At 37.1% G+C, this 24,838-nt stretch overlaps 2 protein-coding genes across 4 annotated transcripts; one reads left to right on the top strand and one right to left on the bottom strand.

Moving 5' to 3' along the window:
- The first annotated feature begins 1,505 nt into the window (after window positions 1-1,505).
- LOC109087998 (nuclear pore complex protein Nup85-like) lies at window positions 1,506-10,976 on the top strand. The gene is made up of 18 exons (XM_042715652.1): window positions 1,506-1,538; window positions 2,112-2,248; window positions 2,345-2,471; window positions 3,027-3,074; window positions 4,111-4,180; window positions 4,258-4,379; window positions 4,462-4,596; window positions 5,487-5,609; window positions 5,679-5,810; window positions 6,698-6,804; window positions 6,895-6,978; window positions 7,168-7,230; window positions 7,765-7,919; window positions 8,119-8,236; window positions 8,334-8,434; window positions 10,078-10,229; window positions 10,418-10,507; window positions 10,603-10,976. The coding sequence occupies exons 1-18, from the start codon at window positions 1,506-1,508 to the stop codon at window positions 10,699-10,701; spliced, it is 1,896 nt and encodes a 631-aa protein (XP_042571586.1). The 3' UTR covers window positions 10,702-10,976.
- Window positions 10,977-11,738: 762 nt separating this feature from the next.
- Window positions 11,739-23,183, bottom strand: LOC109088000 (ADP-ribosylation factor-binding protein GGA3-like). Of its 3 annotated transcripts, none has more exons than XM_019102174.2 (17): window positions 22,909-23,181; window positions 22,021-22,105; window positions 21,874-21,946; window positions 21,693-21,791; window positions 21,290-21,413; window positions 21,117-21,220; window positions 20,921-21,001; window positions 20,442-20,579; window positions 17,591-17,672; window positions 17,406-17,522; window positions 17,039-17,281; window positions 16,292-16,365; window positions 16,049-16,179; window positions 15,576-15,859; window positions 14,721-14,890; window positions 14,400-14,510; window positions 11,739-14,113 (listed from the first exon to the last, which is right to left on the bottom strand). In XM_019102174.2, the coding sequence occupies exons 1-17, from the start codon at window positions 22,955-22,957 to the stop codon at window positions 14,003-14,005; spliced, it is 2,076 nt and encodes a 691-aa protein (XP_018957719.2). In that variant the 5' UTR covers window positions 22,958-23,181; the 3' UTR covers window positions 11,739-14,002. The 3 variants fall into 3 exon arrangements, with proteins under 3 accessions (XP_018957719.2, XP_018957721.2, XP_042590219.1); XM_019102176.2 differs by lacking the exon at window positions 22,909-23,181 and adding an exon at window positions 22,264-22,864; XM_042734285.1 differs by having other exon boundaries at window positions 21,117-21,413; window positions 22,909-23,183.
- Window positions 23,184-24,838: the final 1,655 nt, after the last annotated feature.

The following is a 24,838-nucleotide window of genomic DNA, read 5'->3' as shown; positions in this document are numbered from 1 at the left end:
ACAGCAATTGCTCCGCATCTGACCGCAAAGCACTCCAGCGAGTGGTGAAAACTGCTCAACGGATCACCGGCACCCAGTTAACTTCCATTGAGAACATCTATCACAAGCGTTGTCTGGGCAGGGCAAGAAACATCATCAAGGATGCCTCTCACCCTAACCATGGACTTTCACTCTCCTTCCATCCGGCAGACGTTACAGGAGCCTACGCTCTCAGACTAGCAGGCTCAGAAGAGCTTCTTCCCCGAGGCCGTGACCCTTCTGAACGCCACACCACCAATCTAACCGGCACCTACTGTACTTTATTACTGCACTGGTCAAAGTACTTTACATACATGTATTTGCACTACTCATATTTTGCACATACTGCACACTGTTCTAGTTATCGCACTGTAAACTAAGTTGTTACTGTACATAGAACAGTAAACTATTCTATAAAAATCTAATTGCACTACTGTTATTTTACATAGAATTCATTTTAACAATACTTTTTGCACATTCATCCAACTGTATTTATTACCAGTTCTCACATTGCTGCTGTTCATAATGTGTATATATAAATCCTACATTGCTCTGTTCATAATGTAATACAATCCTACACTGCATTCCTATTTATATTCTGTATATACTCTGCTCAATACTGTATATAGCAACCCCACTGTACATTCTGTAAATCATAGCTTCACTTACACTCTGCACTTTTATGTATATAAAACACTATATTCTTGCACTTCTGTGTAGATGCTAACTGCATTTCATTAGCTCTGTACTTGTACTCTGCATAATGACAATAAAGTTGAATCTAATCTAATCTAATCTAAATATCATCTTGAATGTTTTCATTTGGGGTATAGAAATAACCTAAGAATAACCATTAGGAAACATTTTGGGAACGTTATTTTATGGTTGCAAAAAATAAAACCTAAAAGGTTTCTAGAACTTTATTTCTTGGTTCTCAAAAAATAACCAAATGATAGCCAAAAACTAACGTTAGGGGAACGTTCTGTGTTTGCTGGGTAGAACAGAATCTTTGGCTTTACAAACAATGACCCTAAGTTTACGTTAAATCAGCTTTAATTAAAACATATAACTAACATTTTTGCATCTTATAATTATCAGATAAATAGTTAAAACTGTCCTCGGACCACTGCAATGTCAAGAGAACAGCGCATATGATGTGAAAAAGATTATGCAAACATGACAAACATTTGTGAATGGCATGTGTTGTCATTAAACACTGCTCATAATTCTACAACAATGGTCGTTTCGTAATAATAACCATATAATTGGAAACTTATAATAAGCGCATTTACATACTATTTTATTGCGCTGCTTGTATTTTGCTCAGGCATTCAGTGCGTCGTACTAACCGCGCAGACATCAGGGGTCCTTCAGACTCATGGCGCTGGATTCTGAGCGCTGAGTGTGTTGAATGTTTTTCAGATAATACGGCCGTATTACAACATTATACGTCGGTATTTCTCGAAAGGATTTAATATCGCGGTGTTATGGAGGAGGTGGATGTAGAGCCCAGTCCCATGGTAATCGCTGATTTAAACTCTTTCATCTGAAGAATACGCACGTGGGACATTTATAAAGTAGTTCTGAGGGCATCTGAAGGTAAAATCATGACACTAAAGTAAAATACCATGGTATGTTTAATAATATGCCCAAATCATGCTTTCATCAGAGGCACTAAAGTAAAATACCATGGTATAAACAATAAAAACCCTTTAATAATATGTGTGTTATAATGGTTGGGGTATTATTGTATATATGTTTAACATTTTTATTGTATAAGTGTGTGAACATGCATGCAGAAAAAAAACAAAAAAAAGTTTCAACCTTGGGTGTGAAGGGATCCAGAGTGATTTTCTGAGCCCCTTGTCCTCCACTCTGATTATACAGTAAGTGTATTTCCTCTTCAGCATAAACCGTGTGATTCTTGCAGCTCCAAACCACACAGTTCCCAGCACAATGGAGTTGTCCCAGAAGGGCATTTGGGTTTGTTAACAATGGAATGGGGTCCTGGATGATCTGTTAGTCTGTTCATGATGGTGGACTAAGGGGGGTTTCTACAAACTCCACTGTTTTTGGATCGTGTTCCTCTCCAGGTTGGTATGCACCATTACAGCCAGCTAACACATCGTCCACCGTCGCTGCGAAGACTTGAAAGAGGTGCAGTCCGGTGGGGTTACAGCGGAGAAGATGCAGGGGGAGAAGACACATCCCCTGAGGGGCACCAGTGTTGGTGAGACGCTGTGCAGTCTCACTAGGCTGTTGCCTATCCTGAAAGCTGTCCACTGAAGATAGCTCACTGGGTTCGTGTTTGTGTATTTGTGCTCAGGTCCAGGTCTGCAGTTGCTCTCGACCTTTTGCTCGTGCACAGTACGTGTGAGGAAAGCCCAGACAGAAGACATCTGCTCTCCCATCCTGCGCAAGACGTCTTCAACGAGTCAACTGCAAGGGGTCCAGTAGGGTCCAGTGATTTCCTTCAGATAACGCCAGAACGCAGTTTTTCAAAACGTCTTCATGACGCACGCATTGGTTAGTAGCCAGTTCTGTATCGTTAAGTCATCTTCGTGGGCTGCAGAAGATCACATCATCTTCACAGATTTGAAACGATCAGAGCCTGTATGCCCTAAAATTTTGAAATAACAATAAGTCAAAGCGATCTCACCTTCCTGACAGTGTCTCAAGTAGCAGGTTTGTGAGCATCAGTAAGAACTACAGGTCTGTGATCAGAGCCTGTATGCCCGCCATTGTCTGAGGCATCCTCTTTGGCCTGACTAGATGTCGGAGTTTTTGCAAGTACAGGCTCTGTGATCAGGAATGCCCTGTATAATGATGTTACGGTCTCTGTGAGTTCGTCCAGAGCTGTAGCAGCATAACAGCAGGTAAAACCTTGCTCACCTGAACACAGATGCACCGCACACGATGAGACAGTGAAGGATCCCAAAAGCTGCTCGGGTGAAAACAGCGTGATATGCATCACTATAATTTCTTGTCTCGTTCTGTCTTTTTGGCAGTTTTGGCAGCACCAAGATGGTTCTTTAGCGTCACAGTATGGAGATCAGGTACTGTCAGGCCCACAGGCTAAGATCCACAGCTCAAAACTGACTCCTACATTGTATCTGTATGACCAGTGCGGTTGCTAAAACTGAAAATATAAAAATTAAAATTAATTAAACATATTAATAAGGCGTTCGATTCTATCGTCCCTGAAGCGTTTGATCATAGTATATAACAATGATTATTTTGCATGCTTAATTTTATAAAAATCGGTAAATTAATCATTAAACTATTTACAAAAAAACAATAAAAAATATATGCATGCATTCTGAATATTATTAAATGCTTTATTTTAAGATAAATTAATCATTAGATTATAACAAAACAATATACATGCATTTATAAAGATAAATTAAACACTAGATTACAAAATTAAAACAGTATGCATGCATTATAAATATTAAATCTGAAATAAAATTAATAAAAATTAAACAAACATTTTTTAAAAGCCTAAATTAATGTTATAATTCAAACTAAAAATATAAATATAAAAATGAATTAAACATATTGATACATTCTATAATAGTATATAAATGATTATTTTGCATGCTTTATTTTATAAAGGTAAATTAATCATTATATTTACAACAATAAAAAATAAATATGCATGCATTCTGAATATTATTAAATGCTTTATTTTAAGATAAATTAATCATTAGATTATAACAAAACAATATACATAAACACAAAAATACAAAATAAAAACAATATTAAAAAAATTAAAAATAATAAATTCTCAATATTATTTTATATATTTTATAAAGATAAATTAATGATCATTACAACCATAAAAACATTGCATTCTGTATTTTAATAAAAACAAGTTAATTAAAAGTGATGTTAAATATGTTTTTCTAAAGCTAAAAATGTCTTTTTTTTATTGAAATGCCTCTGAAATGATCTTTCTGCTGACATAATCAAGGACACATGAGCAAAGAATAAATAAAGTCATGATCCAGTCAAATCTGTAATGAAAGTACTGTCCTCATGATTTCAACTGAATATTCTGTCACATGACTGATGTTCGTCTGATCTCTCGAGGTCTCTATTCTCTTGGCGATCGAGCTCATATGGAACTTGTGTGAGGTTCTCTTCATCGACGCGGCTCCAGGTAGAGAGAGGCGTCTGAAATGTTCAAGCACACCTTTCCTCTAGTTTGTCTGACTTGATTTTATTCTCTGGTTGCAGCCGGGTCCCTGCTGCTCCACCTGCTGGATTGGGTGCGTCTGCACAAGTCAGACGTGGACGCGAGAGCGCGAGAGGTGTTACAGAGCGAAAGCCCCGCCCAGCATCAGTCCTACTGGGACGTGGTACGACGCACGTGACCTCTGACCTCCAGAACATCTGCATATCATCACCCGTGTCCTTACGTGTGTCTTTGTGTGTGTGCAGGTGATCAGTTTAGTCCTGCAGGGCCGCATGGATGAAGCCCGTCAGGTGCTGTCCAAACAGGCGTCTCTGCGGGCCGAGAGCAGCTCTGTGTTCAAACGCATGGACGTCCTGTTACAGACCATGCCCATCTTTAACGTACGTACATCATTTCCTAAACCTGCTGAGAACATGTTGTATTTCACCCCAAAATCAGAAGGAATTATATGTTATTCAAGAAAATGAAGCATATTTTAAGGTTTCATAGTATGTTTACATTATATTCATTACAATTAAGTGCATTTAAACACTAAATTCTTAATACGGCAATGCAAAAGATATATTTACAAAAAAGATGATATTACAGTGTTATCAAAATGTTTGTTTAGCAGCAAATCATCATATTAGAATGATTTCTGAAGATCATGTGACACTGAAGACTGGAGTAATGATGCTGAAAATACAGCTTTGATCACAGAAATAAATTACATTTAACAATATATTCACATAGAAAACACTTATTTTAAATTGTAATAATATTTCACAATAATATTGTTTGAACTGTATTTTTGATAGAACAAATCCAGCCTAAAAAAATAAAAAACATTAATCTTTCTGAACCCGAACTACATTTTAGACCTATAATACATTATTTATAATTTTAAGTATAAAATATATTTTGTATAATAAGTTGTATTTGCAATGAAAGGTATTTATAAATTGTCACATTTGTTGTATTGTCTTTCATTTACAGTATGCTGATTTAAAAGATGTAAAAAAAATAAATTGCATTAAAACAACTGACTCGCAATTGAGAACTACAGAAAAAAACGTGAAAGTAATAAAAAATTAAATGCAAAAAATTTAATGGACCTAAAATAGACATTTTCTTTATGTAGAATACAATATTTTATGTGTTCCTTTTTATTTTTTAGATTTTCTTCAGTAAAATCACTGCAATGGCTTCTTAAGGGCTTATTGTTTTTTTAAAACTGTCACCATATAAATGCTAAAATAATTGAATTCTGCCTTCATGCGTGTTGTTGCAGCCCACAGGAACTCAAACGCTGACTGAGTTTGATGTCAAATGGAGACACTGGCACGAGGAGTGTGACCGCTGTCTCCAAGACAACACCTTCGCTAGCAACCGTCACCTGGAGACCATCGTCAAGGTGAGGGGTCGTGACCTCTGATTGAATCTACTGAGAGCGTGTGATCCTGACTCTGTGTGTCTCTGTCAGATCCTGGTGGGTGATGAAGACACGATCCTGGAGCAGAAGGAGCTGCTGAGCACCTGGTATCACTTCCTGGTCACACGGCTGCTCTTCACTCACCCCACCATCAAACCGCCCGACCTGCACTACTACGCACAAGTACATACATTCTAGTGTCATTGAGATACTGTTATAGGTTTTTTTTTTTTTTTTTTTTTTTTTTTTTTTTTATAAATCTAGTTTTTATTAATTGGTATTTTAGTTTATTTTAAAACATCTAGTTAAACTTGGCAATTAGCTGAATTAAAATTAGTTCAAAATAAATATTTAATATTTTATTTTATTTTCCGATAATATTTGTATTTTTTTTATATTGTGATTTTTTTTTTTTTTTTTTTTTTTTTTCTTTTTTTTTATAAAGGGTTTTCTTTTTTAATATTTTTTTTTTTAGGGTGCATTTTTTTTAAAGGTGTCTCTGTGGTTTTTATTCATTTCTAATCCAGTTTTAGTTACTTTGATACATAGAGTTAAATTAGAAGTCTTGTCCTGGCAATAACCTGAAATAAAATAAGTAAAAAAAAAAAAAAAAAACATAAAAACATTTAAAATTTTTCATATTTTGTTTCAGTTCAATATTATTTTAATATTTTGAATTAGTTTTCATTTTAATTTATTTAAAGTTTTGCTGTTTAACTTATTCAAAATATTGAAAAATATTGTATATATATATATATATATATATATATATTAGTCAAGTTAAATGAAAATTAGAAGTGTTGCTTTGACATCTAACCAAATTTTTTATTTTTTTTTATTTCAGTTTAAGTGTATTTTCTAAGTAACAATCAGTTTTATGGGTTTAGTGTTGGCTAACTATAATAACCCTGCATGAGGCACAAGTAAAGCTGCCAGATATCATACAGACAGCTGAGAATTAGTCATGCAATGATATCCAAACTTGATTTGATAGATTTGACTGTGAATGAATCTATAAACTCCAGCTGTCAGGCTCCATGTATCATCCTGACCTCGTGTTGGTGTTGCAGTCGAGCATGAACATGTTTCTGGGTCCACGGGCGCCTCCGGAGCCTCTGGACATCATCCTGCTGTCGGCCTTTGAGTTTGACCTGCATCAGGTGATCAAAGACTGCAGGTGTGTTAACACTGTCTCAGCGCAGACACACATTCGTCTGAAGAGTCTGTGAATCCTCCAAACTAACACAGATGTGTGCTGTTTCTGCAGCATCGCGCTCAATAACTGGTGGTTCGTGGCTCATCTGACGGACCTGCTGGATCACTGCAAACTCCTGCAGTCGCACAACCTCCAGTGCGTATCTCACATCAGATCTGACATATGAAGGGCTGCACACTTATAATGTCGAAAATAAAATATGACCATATTTTAGTGTTTTTCAGACCATTTTCCATTCATATATGTACAGATTCACATGGCTCTTTGAGAAGGTTTTGGCTGATGTGATGCACACATTGCTGTTCTGGTTTTGTGTGTTTGTAGTTTTGGGTCTAATCTGCGTGAGTTTCTGGTGTTGGAGTACGCCTCGCTCCTCACAAAACACAACAGATTAAAAAAAACCATCAATCACCTATGAGGACTGAGTTCAATCGCATTAACACTAGTCTAGCTCACACTTTACCCTATAAAAAGTTATATTTTACACACAATGTTTTTTTTTTTATGAAGTTAAATAGCAATTTTCATGAAAGCAAATTTCCCCATCTTTGAAAAAATTACTTTATTTTCTTTATGCAAAATTATTTATAAAATAAGCATTATATAAAATTATATTTAAAATATTATATTTTTATACAATTAATTAATTTTAATATCCAGTAACTTTTTTTTATATTATGCAATTATATTTTTCTTATTTTTTTAGATTTAATAATTTTGATACATTTAAACATGATATATGAATTAATTTATATTAATCAAAAATTATAAAAATTTAATTATATTAATTTTATTTATTAAATACAATATTATATAATAAATTATTAAAAATTTTGTTAATTTATCAATATATAATTTATTATCATTATATATGAATACAATTATTTTAACTTACGTTTACTGTAATTATTGTGTGGGTGTTAGTCTTTGGCAGCTGGCGGTGGATTATTTCGATCACTGTCCTGAGTTCGGTCGTGTGTATCTGGAGCTGCAGATCGAGAGAATCCCACTCGACACTGAACGCAAAGCTATTAAAGTCCTGCGGATCTGTGAGGACAGACAGATGAGTGAACAGGGTGAGTGACCCCAATGGTCTCTGAGTTTCAGATTTAACCTCACACTGAAGTAATAAAGTGATTGATCGCTTTACAAGCACGTCCTCTTCTTGTCTAAACGAGCTGCTCTTTTCCAGAGTGATCTTCAGTGAGGACAGGATCTTATTCTGTGAAACAAAGTTATTGATATGTGAAGTAAGAACAGATGTGTGTGTTTCAGTGCGCAGTATATGCAAGATTATGGCTAAAAGAGCTCTGAGGAACAACAGACTGGGATCTGCTCTGTCCTGGAGCATCAGAGCCAAAGACGCTGCGTTCGCTACACTCATCTCTGAGAGGTTACACACCATCTATCTGTCTGTCTACACCAACCAACCAATAAGCTGTAAGATTGCTTTTTTTTTTTTACCTAACCCATGTTTTTTTCCCCTGCAGGTTTCTTCAGGATTACTGTAACAAAGGCTCATTCACAGATCTGGATTTGTTGGATAATCTGGGTCCTGCCATGCTGCTCAGTGACAGACTGACGTTTTTAGGTACAACATGAGATTTATCTGAAGCAGAAGAGCCACTTATTAAGATCTGTTTAGCACTGCTTTCATTCAGCATTCCTGTGATCAATTCTTCAGCCACATTAGCCGCTTTTCCACTGTTGGGCCAGTGCGAGCCAGTGCTTTAAATGGGCCGAGCGGGGCTAATAGCCTGGGTCCTGTAGCACCGGGGCCAAAACAGTGCTGCGTTTCCACCGTCGGGCCAGAAGCTCCACTGTGCTTCACTAAAACCCGCCCTTTACAGAAGCAACATCACGCAACCCCATCATTCAGCGACATAGAGAAGTTATCAGAAAACTAATAAGAAATATGTCACTGGAACTAGCGCGATCACAAAACAAACACGATAAAAGTGGCCGTTTGTTTGCATGCTTTATTTTTTTTAAATCCAAAAGCATCTGTGTTTTACTATAATAAGTGATACATTGATCATAATGAATAAATTTATCAGGATTTAAAATTAGTCACACAGAAATAAAGCATTATGAACATAGCCTGCTCATTCAGTCGAGTCGGTTTCTGTTTATTTGTAGTCACATACATCACATTTAGAAAGAATTATAATTTCTATATTTTTATAAAAGCTCCCGAACAAAAACCATTATTATATTTTAATGACATAAGCTACGCGGAGCTAAACTCAAGACAAGAATTATGACAGATAAAATATGTTACTAAATAAATACACGATTGTGATAGAGAATAAGAAGCTGATGTCTGATTTCTTCAAGATGTCACATTTACCATGTTTACTATGGTAACGTTAATGGTGATCGTGCAGTATTTTGCATCGCTTATAAATATTTCTGCCTTGTATGGTGATTATAATCCACATCGGATCGAGTTATTTCAAACACTCGCTGCTGACTGAAAGTGAGTTTTGAGCTCAACTTATTTTAAAAAGTGTTTAATGCTGGTGTTATAGCTGTAGCTTTCTTAAATGATCCGCGGCGCTGACGCTCTCCAGACGCGGAGAAACTCCGCCTTTGTTCATAACCACTCCTCTAACCCCCGCTGGCCCACTTTGGCCCAAACTTTCGTCGGGCCAAAAAACCCTGGCCGTTGGCCCCGAGGAAGCCCCGACGAGGCACGATCAAACCCCAGAAGTGACAGTGGAAATGCGACTGGCCCTGGCATGCACTTGCAGCCCGCTTTTGGCCCGACGGTGGAAAAGCGGCTATTCATTTCCAAGAACAAACATGTTTGTCTTTCATGTAATAACTTGATCCTCAAGTTATTGATATTGAACAATAGCTAAAGCTAGTCAGTCATTGCTTTTAGCAATTGCACATTCAGCTTTGACAATCAATTCCCAATTGACAAAAGCAAGTTTTTGTTTTCTAACACACTGTTTCACTTTAAAAGTTCCTGTGGCTCAGTGGTAGAGCATTGCGTTAGCAGCGTAAAAGTTTGTGGGTTCGATTCCCAGGGAACACACATGGGAAAAAAAATGTATAGCCTGAATGCGCTGTAAGTCGCTTTGGATAAAAGTGTCTGTCAAATGCATAAATAAATGTACTGTAAAAGACGTCATGTTGCAGATGTAAAAATGGTTTCTAATGCCAGATCTTGTTTCCTTTAAGCAGCTCTTTAATCCTTGAAATGCATGTCTCTGTGTGTGTTTGTAGGAAAGTACCGTGAGTTTCACAGGCTCTACGGTGAGAATCGTTTTTCCGAGGCGGCCAAACTCCTGCTGTCCCTCATGACGGCAAAGATCGCCCCACGCGGTCTGTGGATGACGCTGCTGACCGACGCGCTGCCGCTGCTGGAGCAGAAAGAGGTCAAGACACGGACAACTCATGCTTTACACTCACATTTTACTGTAGTCAAGAAATTGGTAGAAACAATGTATATTTGTCTACAGACCTTCAAACATTTGAGCTGTACTATAGCTGCTTAAACCATAAAGGTGTTTAGCGTTCATCTGTGGTGTTTAGTTTGAATCGTTCTGTTTGTTTGCTTATAAAGGTGATCTTCTCAGTGGATCAGACGTATGAGCTCATGTCCTGTCTGGAGGAGCTGAACACGGGAACCAAAGACTCAAACACGACAGACCAGGTACGAATCATCGAGAACATCCCAGAGATGCTCATTATAACGTTTAGTTGTGAATTAGGCTGTTTGTATTATGTTGTGTTTTTCGTCTGTTTCAGGATGAAGATATCGAGTCCACGAAGACGGAGCTCCTGCGACTGGCTCTGGCCCGTAACCTCGCCATGGCCATCGTCAAAGAGGGAACAATAGAAACATAAAATCATCTGATCATCCAATCAATCACTTACAGCTGTTTTTCACTCTATTCGTGTCCTGTACATAATTCATAATCATGACTTCTTTTATAAAACTTTTTCCAGTATTTGCAAAAAAACTAATTTGTCTTGCTTATTCATTTCTTTTGCCTTTATATAAAAGGTCTTATGAGGGGAAAACTCGATTGTTCATGCTCTTTTGAATTAGAATTTGAGGTACAGCAACATAAATGGCCTATAAACTGTAAGAATTATACAGGGATGGAAAAATACCACAAACCAACTACTGTAATTGTTTTAGTGCAAGAAACCTCAGCATGGGGTTGATTTAAGTAACATTTGCACTAAGAACTATGACCTTAACATTTTAACAGTCATTCTAACTTTAAGAAAGGAGGAAATTATTTATTTACAATATCGACAGATGAACGATATCGTTGGATTTACTAATAGAGCGATTTTGTCCCGCGGATAAACTTAAAAAAAAAAAAAAAAAAAAAAAAAAGACAGCCAATCAGAACCATTCTTAAAACCGCGCGCTCGCTGCAATGACGTCACTGAAGCGCGCATTTTGAAAAAAAGACCGTTATTGACCGTTTGTGTGTCGCTAATAGTTAGCTACTATCCACAAAAAGCGATGAGTAAAACATCAGGGATTCAGAAGAAGAGGTAAATCTCATAAATCCATCTTTCACAGCGGGAAAAGAAGGTTAGACACCTTAAACATCTCCTTTTATTATTTTGAATCATTTATAAATGTCACATCTCACAGCAGCTGCAGTTCAGACGCTAATGTAATTAGGCTGTATAATTAACAAATGCAGATCAACTTTAAGTGGTGTTTGCATCCCATTTTCCTTTTCATTCGGACATATTTCTGAATGAAACAATAGACAATGAGAGTAAATGTAAGTCATGACTTGATTTTAACTATCAGGAAATGACTGCATTGTGAAAACTGCCTCTATATGATGAAAAGCAGAGGGATTACTAATTCCCACCTCAAGAGGAAACATGTAAAGAAGAAAACTGCTGGTAAATCCATTTGATAAAGTCTTTAATGGCGCAGTACACATGATGGAATCGTTATTAAACAGCAGAGCAGTGTGTCATCTACATCATCGTCATCTATAATAACTTTTACAAAGGTCTACATTTGTCCCACACATTTTCAAGAGTCCTTCTAAACCCTCATCGTAATCAACATCAGACCAGATGAAGCTTTGACTCTTAAAAAGAGACACGATTCATAATAATACACAGACACGGTTCCTCAGAAATACTCGAAACACTTTGATGCAGATGCACAATGAAGCTCTGAAACCTTCATGTTCCTGAAACACGTCAGACAGAATCAGCAGAGATGCTCCATGAGGTCCGGAAATACAGTCCAATGTGTTCAAGCACACAAGATTCAACAGGCATGAATCAGACGAATCTCACCAAACCCAAAAACCACCATGAATTCACCCCAAAATCAAAAAGACAACGTTTTGCTATGTTAAAACTGTTTTTGGACCGAAAAACGCTTTCAAGTTTTACCCCAAAATTAAAACAAATGAATGAGTTATATTTTCATTCAGGGGGAAAAAAAATAACTTTTCTTTATGCAAAATATGATTTGTTTTGTTTCTGTGGGTGAAATACTAGTCATTTTTGTGTGTTGTTAGAGTCGAAACACATGATTGTAATGAACAGTACAGTTTGCACACATCAGAGGAGCGGTTGTCCTCTTCTTCTGCACATTAAGACACATTAAGGTTTGTTTGGGACTAAAATCACATGAGGCCTTTATCTGATAATATTAAATGCTCACTTGCCCTGCTACGGTGCTTAAAAGAATCAAATCAAGTGAAACGCTCAGAGGACTGACCGCTGATGCCTCCACATTACCAAAACACATTTCCAATCTGACTTATGATAAACTGTGCTAATCATCCTCCATCAAGATCTTCATCACATAACCTGCAGGCAAAACACTATGTAAATATGCCACAATTAAATAAATCTAAAATTGTCAATAAAAGCTGCCGACTATCAGAGACAGACTGTAATGCTGAAACTTGAGTCCAAACGTTCCTGTGGCAGCAATAAATAAATACAGAAACAGTGTTGAACTATAACACAGGCAGATAAAAACTCAAAATAGACAACATAATGCTACTCTGACATTACGCGTGTAAACTCAGAGCGTTCTCCATGTAAACTCGTTTGACTGCAGGTACATTCGTTCGAAGTTTGCGGGAAATGAATCGTCTAGCTCTAGAAACAGCGAAGGTCCAATGCTTGTTTGTTTTTGAAGAGCGCAAGAACATCTAGCACTGTCTGAACAGAGTGAAATCATGGTTTAAATGCACTCCACGGACAGCGGCGAGGTCATGTGACACCATCAGTATCAGCTCGGCTTCTGAGCTTACCACCATTTACCATAGTTTACTTCAAAATACCACAGTTACTACAGTGCTTGAAAAAGATCAGCTTTGTTTGACTTCTCAACATGTAGTCAATGAAAAGAGCCGCTCAACTAAATCGATTTTTGCAAACCTGTTACCAAAACTTCAGACATGACAACTTTATAGACATAAAAATTACATAAAATTCTCTATGTAAGCATGTATGTATAACAAATAGGGTTGTTAAAGTGGAAAAACTTTTGTTTCACACATTTCTCATTTTCGTTTACTTTAACAATGTACTAAAGTAACTAAAAAAAGTGAAATACAAATAAAACTATAAACATATTGGGGGGAAAAAAAACATTAAGTAGTTAAAATGACAAAACAACAAAACTTTAAAATTACAATGAAAACAAAATACAAAAATAAAAATTATTTTAAAAACAGCTATTATATTATCTCTATGACACTAAAATATCACTGGTAAAAGGTTGTAAATTTAGTCTAAATTAATTTATAAATCATTTAAGTTTGTAGTAGATAACTAGCTTATTTCACAAATTAAAGGATTTTTTTTAATGTAATTTTCTAACCAAACCTTTGTTCTGTTTGTTGAAACTGCCAGTTAATTATGGTTTTACTATGGTATTTTGACATAAACTATGATTACCATGGTAAACTGTTTTAAGCGAAGCATGCAAAAGATCAATCTCTGAACCGTGCATGTCCGCTTCAGACCATCATGTGTGTCACTGTTGTTATTGAATTAATATCCAGCAAACATCAAGCATCAAATGCTGCTTCACGAGCCTACAGTAAAACACTGACTGAAAACAAATGAACAGCACAAATGAATGATGATACTTGGGAATGAACATTTAAGAGTTCAAGCAGGTAAACGGCGAGATCTAGAGGGACCCCCATCTGTCCGCTGGAGGAAACTGATCCAGCTCTCCCACCTCCGAATACTGATGCTCTCCCAGGAGATACGTCAGCTTATAGCGCAAACGCACACGCTCCTGAAACACACACACACACACACACCAGAAAACCTTTATATAAAAGATACCCCAGAGGAGAATCAAAGTGCTGTCACATTTTGATTGGTTGGATTGTTTTATTATTTATTCCCCTCCTTTTTTAATAATAATAAAAAAATGTTTTTATTAAAATACAAATTATAAATCATTTTTTTAAAGATTTTCAGAACATTTATTTTATTAAATTTTTAAAAATTGATTTTATTCGATTTTTTAATGCTATTTTTTGTTATTAAAAAAGTATTGAATGTGCTTGACCCCTCACCTTGAGTGGGTTGGCGAGCAGCATGACCTGAGTGATGGATGCGGGGGGCAGGATGGGGTTAAAGGGCGCGATCTCTGCACCTGATGGAGGCTGAAGCTTCACTCGCATAGACTGACACAAACACAACACAATAGAGGTAAGAGGTCTACTTTTCAGTCATCAAACTAACGTGTTTCAAGAAATCTCTGTGGCCTTTTACATTTTATAGTGAAAGGAATGTTGTGCATTGGTTCAACTGAATCATTAAAAAGAACCGATTCAAATGAACGAATCATGTAAAATCGCTGTGTAAATCTGTGTTGGCAGCGGAGGAGGTCGTACCTTGGGCACAGCTGCTTGCAGCACTATGCTTCGTACGGGTAACGGCGCCGTGTTGAGCAACGACACCACCATGACCAGGACGTCCGGTCGACCTGGCGGACAGTCCATCGCAAAGTGCATAAGAACACGGACTCCGTCCTTATCGTACAGCGTCACAGGTAAGACTTTACCTGAGGAGACCAGCAGAAACACTGAGTTACAGCTCAGCAAGTAAAACAGTTAGCTAGGTAAGATGCAGGATGATTTGGATATCCTGATATCTAAAATAACCTTAACATTTCATCCACAAAACCAAAAGAAATAAAGATACTCGTTATAAGTTCAATATAATATTAATAATAAAATAATACTATAATAAAACATTTATAAAATACATTTTAAATATTTATATTTGTAATAAAAATATCAAGCTTATAATATACATTATAATATAGTAAAATTTAGATTAAAATTTTGTATGAATTGTGAAGCACAAAACCTTTATGGGACACATTTTACACCAAAGAAATAATAAATAAATAAATAAATAAATAATATATATATATATATATATATATATATATAATATATATATATATATATATATATATATATATATATATATATATATATATTATTTTTTTTTTCTTTTTTGACATTTTCAAGCAGAATAATATTTATTATAATTTTTATTTATTATTTGCACTCTAATTTTTTTTTTCTTCTTTTTTTTATAATATTTTTTCTCTTCATATTGTTATCTTTATAGTTATCATTCTTGGTGTGAACGGGGCTTTAATTATTTCTAAAATTAAAAAAAAGAATTGAATTAGGCCACTCGTCAGACTCATTCAGATTCAGGCTGCGGTCACTCACTGGGTCTGATGGACTCGAGTGGGACGTTCAGGTTGGACAGGCTGGGGTCTGAGCTCCGCGCTGGGCTGCTCTGAAGCGAGTGAGACGGAGAAGAGAAGGGCTGAAAGAAAGGGCTGCCTGGAGCCGAGCCGCCCGTCACCACCTGAGCACGGGCCACAGCGGGCGAGCCAGGTACCGCCGCGCTCACAAACGGGTTAATGGACTGAAGAGGGGCGGCTGCAGAGCCCATCACACCTCCAGAAAGACCAAAAGTACCTCCAGCAATGCCACTCAGACCAGAAACACTGTGGAAAGACAGAATAAGATAAGCTGAATCCTAATTTATAAACTCAAATAAGCTGTCTACATCAGCATCTCCCTTCTAAAGGAGCTTAATAGCATCATGGAGCCTCACAGGTGACTGATATGAAACGGTCTACATGTGAAAACCACTTTAAGCTGGTTTGAGGGGCTGTTTCAGAGCAGAACTGTACCTCTTTCCACCTCCAAAGTCCAGCATGGAGAGGTCCTGCAGCCCCTGACTGACAGCCGGTGTGTGTGTTGTCGGAAAGACGACGCTCGGTGCAGAGATGCTCCCAAACAGGTCCAGGCCCGGATCATGAGCCTGACAGCAAGAGACCAACCAAAATTACAGACTCAATCATCTCTCTAAGGATTCTTAACACTCCACACATGCCTTGAACATCTGTAAGTCCAAATGGTTTTGTGTGTCCTACCTGTAGAGACGTCCACTGACCAGACAACTCATCCAACTTTGGTCTGTTTGGCACAGAGGGAGGTTCATTCAGTCCTGAGAATCACATTTAAGCATGTTATATTGCTTATAAACCAATAATATGAACAGTAAAGTCATGAAAACCATGCAAGAATTGGTGGAAGAATTTTGAAAGAATATTCTTCTTATTTTAATGAACCCTTTTTTCAAAAATGTAATAAAAATAAATTTTATTTATTATTTTATTATTATTAACAATGGTTTGAATAATAACAAAAATATTATCATTTAAACATAATTAATGATAAAAAGTTTTGATAAATATTAATAACTATTTTATTTATCGAGCATTGCTTTCACGTTTTACTCTCAATATTTTTATTGAAATATTATTAATAATAACAATAATTATAATAATAAAACCAATTTAACCATTATAAAATAATTTCGATTAATAATTCTATTAATCATAATTATATTATTTTATCAATTACAATTTTAAGTACAAAACATGGTTTTAATATTATTATCAAAAATTACATTTATTTTCAAAAACATTATTACAATTATTTTCTTAATATTATTTATGTATTATGCCATTTTATAAAACACAAGAGGTTTGGTTTTACAGGGATTTTACCACAGTTATGTGGGGTACCGTGTAAAAACATCACATGACCTCTCATGGCCTACTTCTTTAGTATACATCACCAGACAGTGTCACAACAATTGAAAGGAGATTTATTACCGAGAGACAAGAGTTCATCGTCCAGCAGGGAGAGAGAGGTCTGCTGCTCAGGCGGTTTGTGACTGGGGCTGCTCGACAGACCGCCGGCCAATCGGCGAGGAGGAGGCGGCAGCACGGGGATGGACGAGGCCGTGGGATTGGCTGACAGGACCTGAGGAGGAAGAGAAGGAGGGGGGACGGTCGGGGGAGAGGAAGGTTCATCCAGTCCAGCCAGATCAATCAAAGTGCCCGTGGTCTCACATCCTGAGAGAACAACAAACATCATGTAAGAAGAAAATTTGATTATCAAAATATCATCAAAGAGGGAATATCTATGAGATCAATAATGTCAATTATTTCTCAAATCAGTCAAACAGTAGCACGACACCTTCACTAGCAGCTGGTCTGAGATCTTCACCGTCCCCGTCGTCTGCCTGTCCTTCTACGATTCGTTTATAAGAGCCGATTACTCTGGACAAATCATCGTTTGCCTTGAGAATGTCACCTACAGGAATCAGATAAATAAGAAACATTTCAAATAAACAATCCTCCATCCTCCATCATGCCATTTACCCAAACTGGAGTCGTTGTCCTCTGCTTCAGTGGCCAGTTTGAACGCGGTGCGTCGTAGTTTATCACAGCGCTCATACAGCTCCTGGACACAAGACGTCAGGTCACATGTGAGCGCTGCTGTCATGGTTACATCAACTTAATTTTACAAGCGTCAGGTCACATGTGAGCGCTGTTGTCATGGTTACATCAACTTAATTATACAAGCTCTAATAGACCAATTTCGTGTAGACATCACAGTTACATCACTAGCAGCTGCGCACGCATTGTGGTGGCAGAAACACACGGTAACAAGAGGAGTGAAATGGGAAAAATCCACGGAATAAGAGATAAAATGTATTGTTGTGCCTTTGGATGTCTGAATCGGAATGCAAATCATTTTTATAAATGGACGGACAAACTAACGAAGGAAATCTGCTATGATTACTCTACTTTTAAAGCATAAATTTTATTTAAACAATTGGTCTACACACTCTTCACATATGCAGTTCATTGGGAACATATTACATTTGCCCTACAGTAACAGCATGAAATACTTTTTAAACCTTTAACATTTTACACGTTACCTATTTTGTCTCACAATTCTTTTTTGAGACTTTTTTTTTCTCGCAAATGCAACTTTATATTTCGTATTTCGGACTTTATAACTCGATTTAACTCAACAATAGTTTTTTCATTCTGAGGAGGAAAAATGGCAGAAGTGTGGGATATAAACTCAAAGGAGAGAATGACGGGTTGATTTTTTCTTAGATTTAATCTCAGAATTGCGAGAATAAAGTCAGAATTTTGAAATATTGAAATTTAAAAAAAACGGCGACAGCTGTGGTTAAACAAGATAATTCGAGCGGACTGGACTAAAGGGATCGTCAAAAAAGCTGGCGTTTGCAGCGCACACTTCTTATCAGAAAAGGTTCAATAAAGAAGCCTTTTGTCAATTGTCTTTTGTTGTTTTGGGCGTGTCTAAAGATTTCTTATGCATCTCACTACTATGTTGTGTGTCAAATAATGTCTGTGTGAATGTGTGTAAAACAAACTGACGATTTATATGCTTAATCATAAGTAATTGTATACATTGTTATGAGTAATTGTGGCTGGAATAGTAGCTGTAAAAATAATTGCCTGCTGAAAATGGAATACATATACATTTTCATGACTAGATAGACACAGTGAGCTTGTCTATACTATACACGTTAGATGTGAGTCAATCGACAGAAGGGAATCCTGTCAGATCGTCTATCCTTTGAGTAAAAGTGTGTGCGAGTCGGCCAATCTGGTTTCGTCCACTAACGTTAACCTTTTCAAATAACAATCGCGGTCCCGGACATTGAGTGACCTTACATATGCAGGTAAAATCTGAATTTCTCCAGTTATTATAAAAAAAAAAACAAGCTAACAGACTTCATAGCTACCACCAAAGCACCACCCACAGAAAAAACACCACAACCTTTACCAAAGCCAGAAAAAGGGACAATACAACAAAAAGTTAACAAAAACTGTAAAACAATTGTGCAAATCTGGGAATGTTAACCAAAAGTTGCAGGTTTGATTTCAGCTGCTGGGTTAAAGGGACAGTTCACCAAAAAGTTTCTTTCTTCTGTTGAACACAAAAGAAGATTTTTTTGAAGACTGTTACTAAGCAAACAGTTGATGGTAGCCATTGACTTACACAGTACAGAAAAAATACTATGAAAGTCAATGTCTACCATCAAATGTTCGGCTACCAACATACTAGGAACAACTTGAGGGTGAGTAAATGATGACAATTTTCATATTTGAGTGAAATATCCCTCAGAATGACATGAAGTGCACAATCCACAGGCACAGACCCAGCAAAGTAAACTATGATTACCCTGCAAGAACTAAAATGAACTACATTTCAAGGTTTCTTAATGGTTAAAGTTGGTTTAGGTGGTTGATTAGCTGGGAAACCATCCAGCAAGGCTGAGGTGAACTTAGTAGACCAGCTTTAACCAACTGGTTAGAGCCTCTTAACCAGTGGTTCTCAACAAGGAAGCCAATTGCTGGTTTGAGGTTGCAGGATAAGTATTTAAAATAATAAATTATTAAGATGTTAAAACAACCTAAATAAAAATGCTAAAAACAAAAACACATGGTCAAGATATAAATTGAAATGATGGTTTTTCCATTTCCCACCACTAACTATTGTTTGTATTGAAGAACATACAGTTCTTTAAACTTCTAGAATCACAAAATGAATCTAGTTAGTTAGACATAAATACTTCCAGTTTCTATCAATAAGTTATTTCTATTAATATGCTCTATTAATAAGCTTTTTCATAATTACGGCAGAAATAATTGAAATATCTGAGGGCTAAGCTGGTGAAGATCCATGATCAAACTAGTTTCCAGCAACAAATGTAGAAGATTTTTATTAAACAAAATATGAATTAAGCATAATCAATGCGAGTAAAACTATATAAGTTATTCTACTATTATAGTCATGTATTCAACTGTGTGTGCTCAAATATGATGAACGACCATTAAGAGAAATAATGTGATGAACCAAGACCTCTTTGTGTTACGCTGTCATGAGGAGACATAGACTGGGGTCAAAAGTTAGTAAGCAATAGTGGCCTGAATGATATGTACGGTTTATGTAAACCTATAAAAGAGTATGCAAAGACAGACTGGTCAGATTCTCTGCAGAGTCTCTCTGCTTCATTATCTCTGATAATAAATCTTCAGGCATCGAAACCTCAAACCTTGGAGAGTGATTTCTCTATCTGATGCTTAGGAACTCTACTTTAATATAAGTTATTAGTCATTGCTTTAAATTTTCTTGATCTGCTCATTTCTAAACGTTATTTGTTGCGTTCACTGAGTCTGATCTCACCTTGATGAGCTCACGGTCGGCGTCTGACGATCGGTCCCTGTCGTATTGACTCAGCATTTCGCTCAGGAGCTTGACGTTGTTGTTCACTTCCTCCAGAGTATTGCTGCGTTTGGTCATTTTCTGAACTCGGGCCTCGTCCTGAATGCACAACACAGATTCAGTCCGTCACATGATTTATGATCCAGAATCAGGGTGTGAATCAATGTGAATTAATAGAGTTTATACAAATGCAACCACCCTTGAACTGTTAGAGTCAACATGAAATCAGAGACTATTTTTCTTTATTTATTCCCTTAAATCCCTTTAAATGCTTCAACTGTCATGCAATTCTTTAACTGCATTGAAAAAGACCATTGCAAATGATTTGTTCACCCCCAATGTTTATCAATGATTCATTGGAGTAAAATAGGAAATGCTGTTTCTTGGTGATTTAAACAGGAGCTCTTCTCAATCTCAATCATGTCTGTAGAACCTCTCACCTCCTTCACCATGTTTTTGATGAGTCTGTTCGCCTCCTGAAGATCTTCCGGGTTTTTGCTCCTCAGAAGTTCAGCCAACAACTGTCATCAAATCACAGAACAACACAATATAATTTCTGAAGATTCATAAATGAAATCACATTGAGTTAAACCTCTAAATTAGCATATTTAAATTCAAATGTTGCAGACGTCTTACCTTCCCCATGTCCTCATTGTCAAACACTGGGTTTTTGGGCCGTGTCGGAGGGGACGGGATCAGGGTTTTGTCCACCGTCAGTTCTGGGTCCGACATCACGAGTCCTGAAGAACTGACATCAATCAGACAACCGCTTATGACAGACTCCAGAAAGTTCATCCCAAAAATCTCACCTTGTCTCTTGAGCGTCTGGTACGCATCTGCTATCTTGGCCTCATTGGGAAACGCCACCGTCCAGCTGTACAACATCTCAATGATCTTATTCTTCACTTTTTCAGAAACACTGTCCCCCATATACTGAAACACACACAGTTTTTAACATATGTTTCACATTAGACATGTATGTCTATGAAGCACACATAAATGAGTCCAAAAAACAGAAACAAGATTGAATTTTGAACTTCTGGTTTCATCATCTTGAATTCAATTGGTTTTTGGTTAAATGCCTGAAATAAGGTCTGTACGATATTTTCACATTTTATTCTATGACATAAAATATGCGAGTAAACGAAAAATCTATATCTGGACACTTCTACTTGAAAACAAAGCCCACAGTTATTAAAAAAACCTACCAACCTTGGGTGAAACCACTTTAATCAGCTCATTTAAAAAGCGATATCTGGCTATTTCGTTGTGAAATCTTCGCCCACAGTTCTTCATACATGCCTCTAGTACCTACAGAGACATATAATCATCATATCATCTGTGAAAAACTCATAAAGCAGCAATGGTGGACAAGCGTTAAAACATCCCTCACCGTCAGAGCTTGAAGAGCTTCCCATTCTTGAGAATGGATTTTGTGAACCAGGAGTCTCACAGCTATCTGAGGACTACAAACACACACAAACACTGTTAGAGAAGAGAATCCTGTAGTTTACAGTCATGTTGGTTTACCAATGCTTACCCTTCCAACTCCTTATTGATCTGGTCACAAAACCCAATTATGTATTCCCAGTCCTCCTGCCTGTTGGTCGGGTGTGTGGCTTTGTCTGTGGAGGACACACACCATCGTAAGGACCAAACAATCGGCCCCGTTGAGCTCTGTGTCTGTGATACACTGGCACAACAGTGTGAGGGCCGATCACAGGGATGCATATCAATATTACCATCAGTATTTCAATAAAAATATAAAGAAAAATATATTTACCAAACGTGCTATATATGTATGATATCAGCATATTGACATACAATTGTATTTACATAGTATGCTCATGGTGCATGACGAGAAAATCATTGTATTATCATGGTTAGTGTACACACTTGACACACTGGATAAAATCATCATTTAAATGGCTAATTAGTAATCGCTCCAGTAAATCGCGAAGCTCTGGGTCTGAACTCATCCTACATGAAGCTAAACACGGACTTAATCTGGACTCATGATAGCCAGATTTGACGGACAACATGCATTCTGGATTTATAAATCATACTATAGTGAAGGCTTGGCTCATGAATATTAATACGGTGCCGTGACGTACGTACAGCGGGCATATCTGATTGGCTGGAAGGCAGACGCTGGTGTGGGCGCTGGCGAATTATCGAATCCTACTATGGTGAAGTCTTGGCTCTTTGATATTATTTATGCATCATAACTGGACGCCCCGAGAAGGTTACCAGGCAACGTCAATATGAGAAAATTAATTTTCATGAGCAGATCTTCGTCATAGTATGATTCGAAATTCCGCTGTAACAAGCGCGTCAGACGAGTCGGTATTAATGCATGCAGTGAAGACATAACACAGCAGTGTTATTTACATCTATTATGATATGCAGATGATAATAATGCACGTACTGAGCCAGGATTCGAGTGATTCTCCCTCCGGAAACGCCATGATCCTCATTTAAAGCTTTGACTCCATAAACCCACACATTTCCTCCTTAAATAACACCGACATTCGTCAGATTATACTGACTATGATAAAAGCAAACATCCTCTGTTCCATCCGAGCCTGTATACAGCGACAGTAATGATTTATCTGTTTTTAAATGAATAGTGTATCAGCCGGCAGTATCATCAACTGCCTGTATAGAGGTCCTTTATTTAGACGCCTCTGGTGATTACAAAATAAAAGCCACCGGCAGTACGAGTCTTGCATGATTACAAAATAAAAGTGAAACTAAAATGTTTAAAGAACTATTGTTGTTTTAAAGGGACGATTCGATAGAATAGAATAGAATAGAATAGAATAGAATAGAAAATTATTGCAGAAAATGTACTAACAAAGGAGTTTGACTTTTTATATACTATATATTATATATATTATATATACTATCATATTTATGGTTTCAGTCGCTTTGGATAAAAGCGTCTGCTAAATGACTAAATGTAAATGTAAGTATATATTTAGCTATGTTATATACAGTAAGATATCTTAATTGTAATAAACATTATGGCAGTGGTTTATCTGCTCTGCACATTTTGTATGTCTTCATTATATGACATGTAGGAGCCATGTAATGGGGAAAATCATGTGACCTAATGTTTATGGGAGTGTCATTCATTAAGTGGGGTTAAAAACACCTGTGGGGTGTGTGCGGGAGGAAGGGAAGAATGGGTGAGTGCTGGGAGCACATTGTTGACCGTACAAGCCTGTACAAACCTGTACAAATAAAACAACAGTTAAGCTTTTAAGGAAACGCGTCACGAAAGTTATTCCTCCACTCAGCTCCCTAGCGGTCTTTGGATTGTTCTTTATGTGCCGCTACATGACACACTCACTTCAGTTCATGGAGTCTCTCCCAATGAGCTGATCATCTCAATAATTCGGTGTGTTAAAGAGGTCATATGATGTGATTTAAATTTTTCCTTTCTCTTTGGAGTGTTACAAGCTCTTGGTGCATAAAAAAGATCTGTAAAGTTGCAAAGACTAAAGTCTCAAATCCAAAGAGATAAAAACAACAAAATCTAACAGTCAACCACACACCCCCAAAACAGCTCATTCTAACACGCCCCCACGTCTACGTCACTATGTGGAAAGATTTGCATAATGCCACTCAAATGTTCACGCAAAGAAAGAAGGCGTAACTTTTATTCTCACTGTAGTATTGTTGTTGTTGCTGCTGCCATGTTGTAAGGACACTGTGTGTTTCGTTGTGGACGATATTTGCTTCGTCATGCCTGGAGCTGATCCGTTCTGGTTGTTGAGGAAATACATCAACTTTGCCCTGTGGATCGCCAGATCAGCTTTCACCGTGGATGAAGCGGAGTCCAGCCCAGGGTCATCACATATGATGGTTGCCACAAGCCCTCCGCTCACGCTGCTCACTGAAGCTGGCCTCCGCTCACTCTAGCCTGTTGTGTGTGACTCTGTGTGTTCTGTTGTGAAAGCAAAACTACTTTGTTTGGCCTTCCAAAAGAGGACACGACTAGAAATCAGTGGTTAAGTTGTATTTACCACAAGACACAAAATCTGAAAGGGTAGGACAAATCGACAGAACACAGGCTGTTCTGACTGTAAGTAGACTTTAAGTACGTTTGTACTGTAAGTACGTTTTCATTTTATAGGATTTTCCACTGTTGATTCAAGCTTGTTGTTTGTCATTTCTTCGATCACAAATGCAGACATGGTTTTATGTTTACGTAGCGCGATACAAAGCAATGCGTAAAAAGACAGTATAAGTCATTATAATCAGTAATTATGTCCCCACATAATTAAACACATATAATGGACTTTATACAGAACATCGGGACACCGCGTGACCAGAGCCGGATTAACGCAAAG

Source organism: Cyprinus carpio, chromosome A3 (genome assembly GCF_018340385.1).
Source record: "Cyprinus carpio isolate SPL01 chromosome A3, ASM1834038v1, whole genome shotgun sequence".
In the NCBI taxonomy this organism is placed as follows: domain Eukaryota; kingdom Metazoa; phylum Chordata; class Actinopteri; order Cypriniformes; family Cyprinidae; genus Cyprinus; species Cyprinus carpio.
The sequence above is the reverse complement of the archived record's forward strand: the minus strand, read 5'-3'. Positions and strand labels throughout refer to the sequence as shown.

What these genes read in the sequence shown, in the direction of transcription:
- LOC109088000 (XM_042734285.1), bottom strand. Translation starts at nt 22,957, where the DNA reads ATGAGGATCATGGCGTTTCCGGAGGGAGAATCACTCGAATCCTGGCTC. An exon ending in ACAATGAGGACATGGGGAAG is followed by an intron (nt 21,002 to 21,116) that starts GTAAGACGTCTG and finishes ATTTGATGACAG; the next exon opens with TTGTTGGCTGAACTTCTGAG. An exon ending in CGATGAACTCTTGTCTCTCG is followed by an intron (nt 16,366 to 17,038) that starts GTAATAAATCTC and finishes TGTGATTCTCAG; the next exon opens with GACTGAATGAACCTCCCTCT.
- LOC109087998 (XM_042715652.1), top strand. Translation starts at nt 1,506, where the DNA reads ATGGAGGAGGTGGATGTAGAGCCCAGTCCCATG. An exon ending in AGACCATGCCCATCTTTAAC is followed by an intron (nt 4,597 to 5,486) that starts GTACGTACATCA and finishes GTGTTGTTGCAG; the next exon opens with CCCACAGGAACTCAAACGCT. An exon ending in CAGACAGATGAGTGAACAGG is followed by an intron (nt 7,920 to 8,118) that starts GTGAGTGACCCC and finishes TGTGTGTTTCAG; the next exon opens with TGCGCAGTATATGCAAGATT.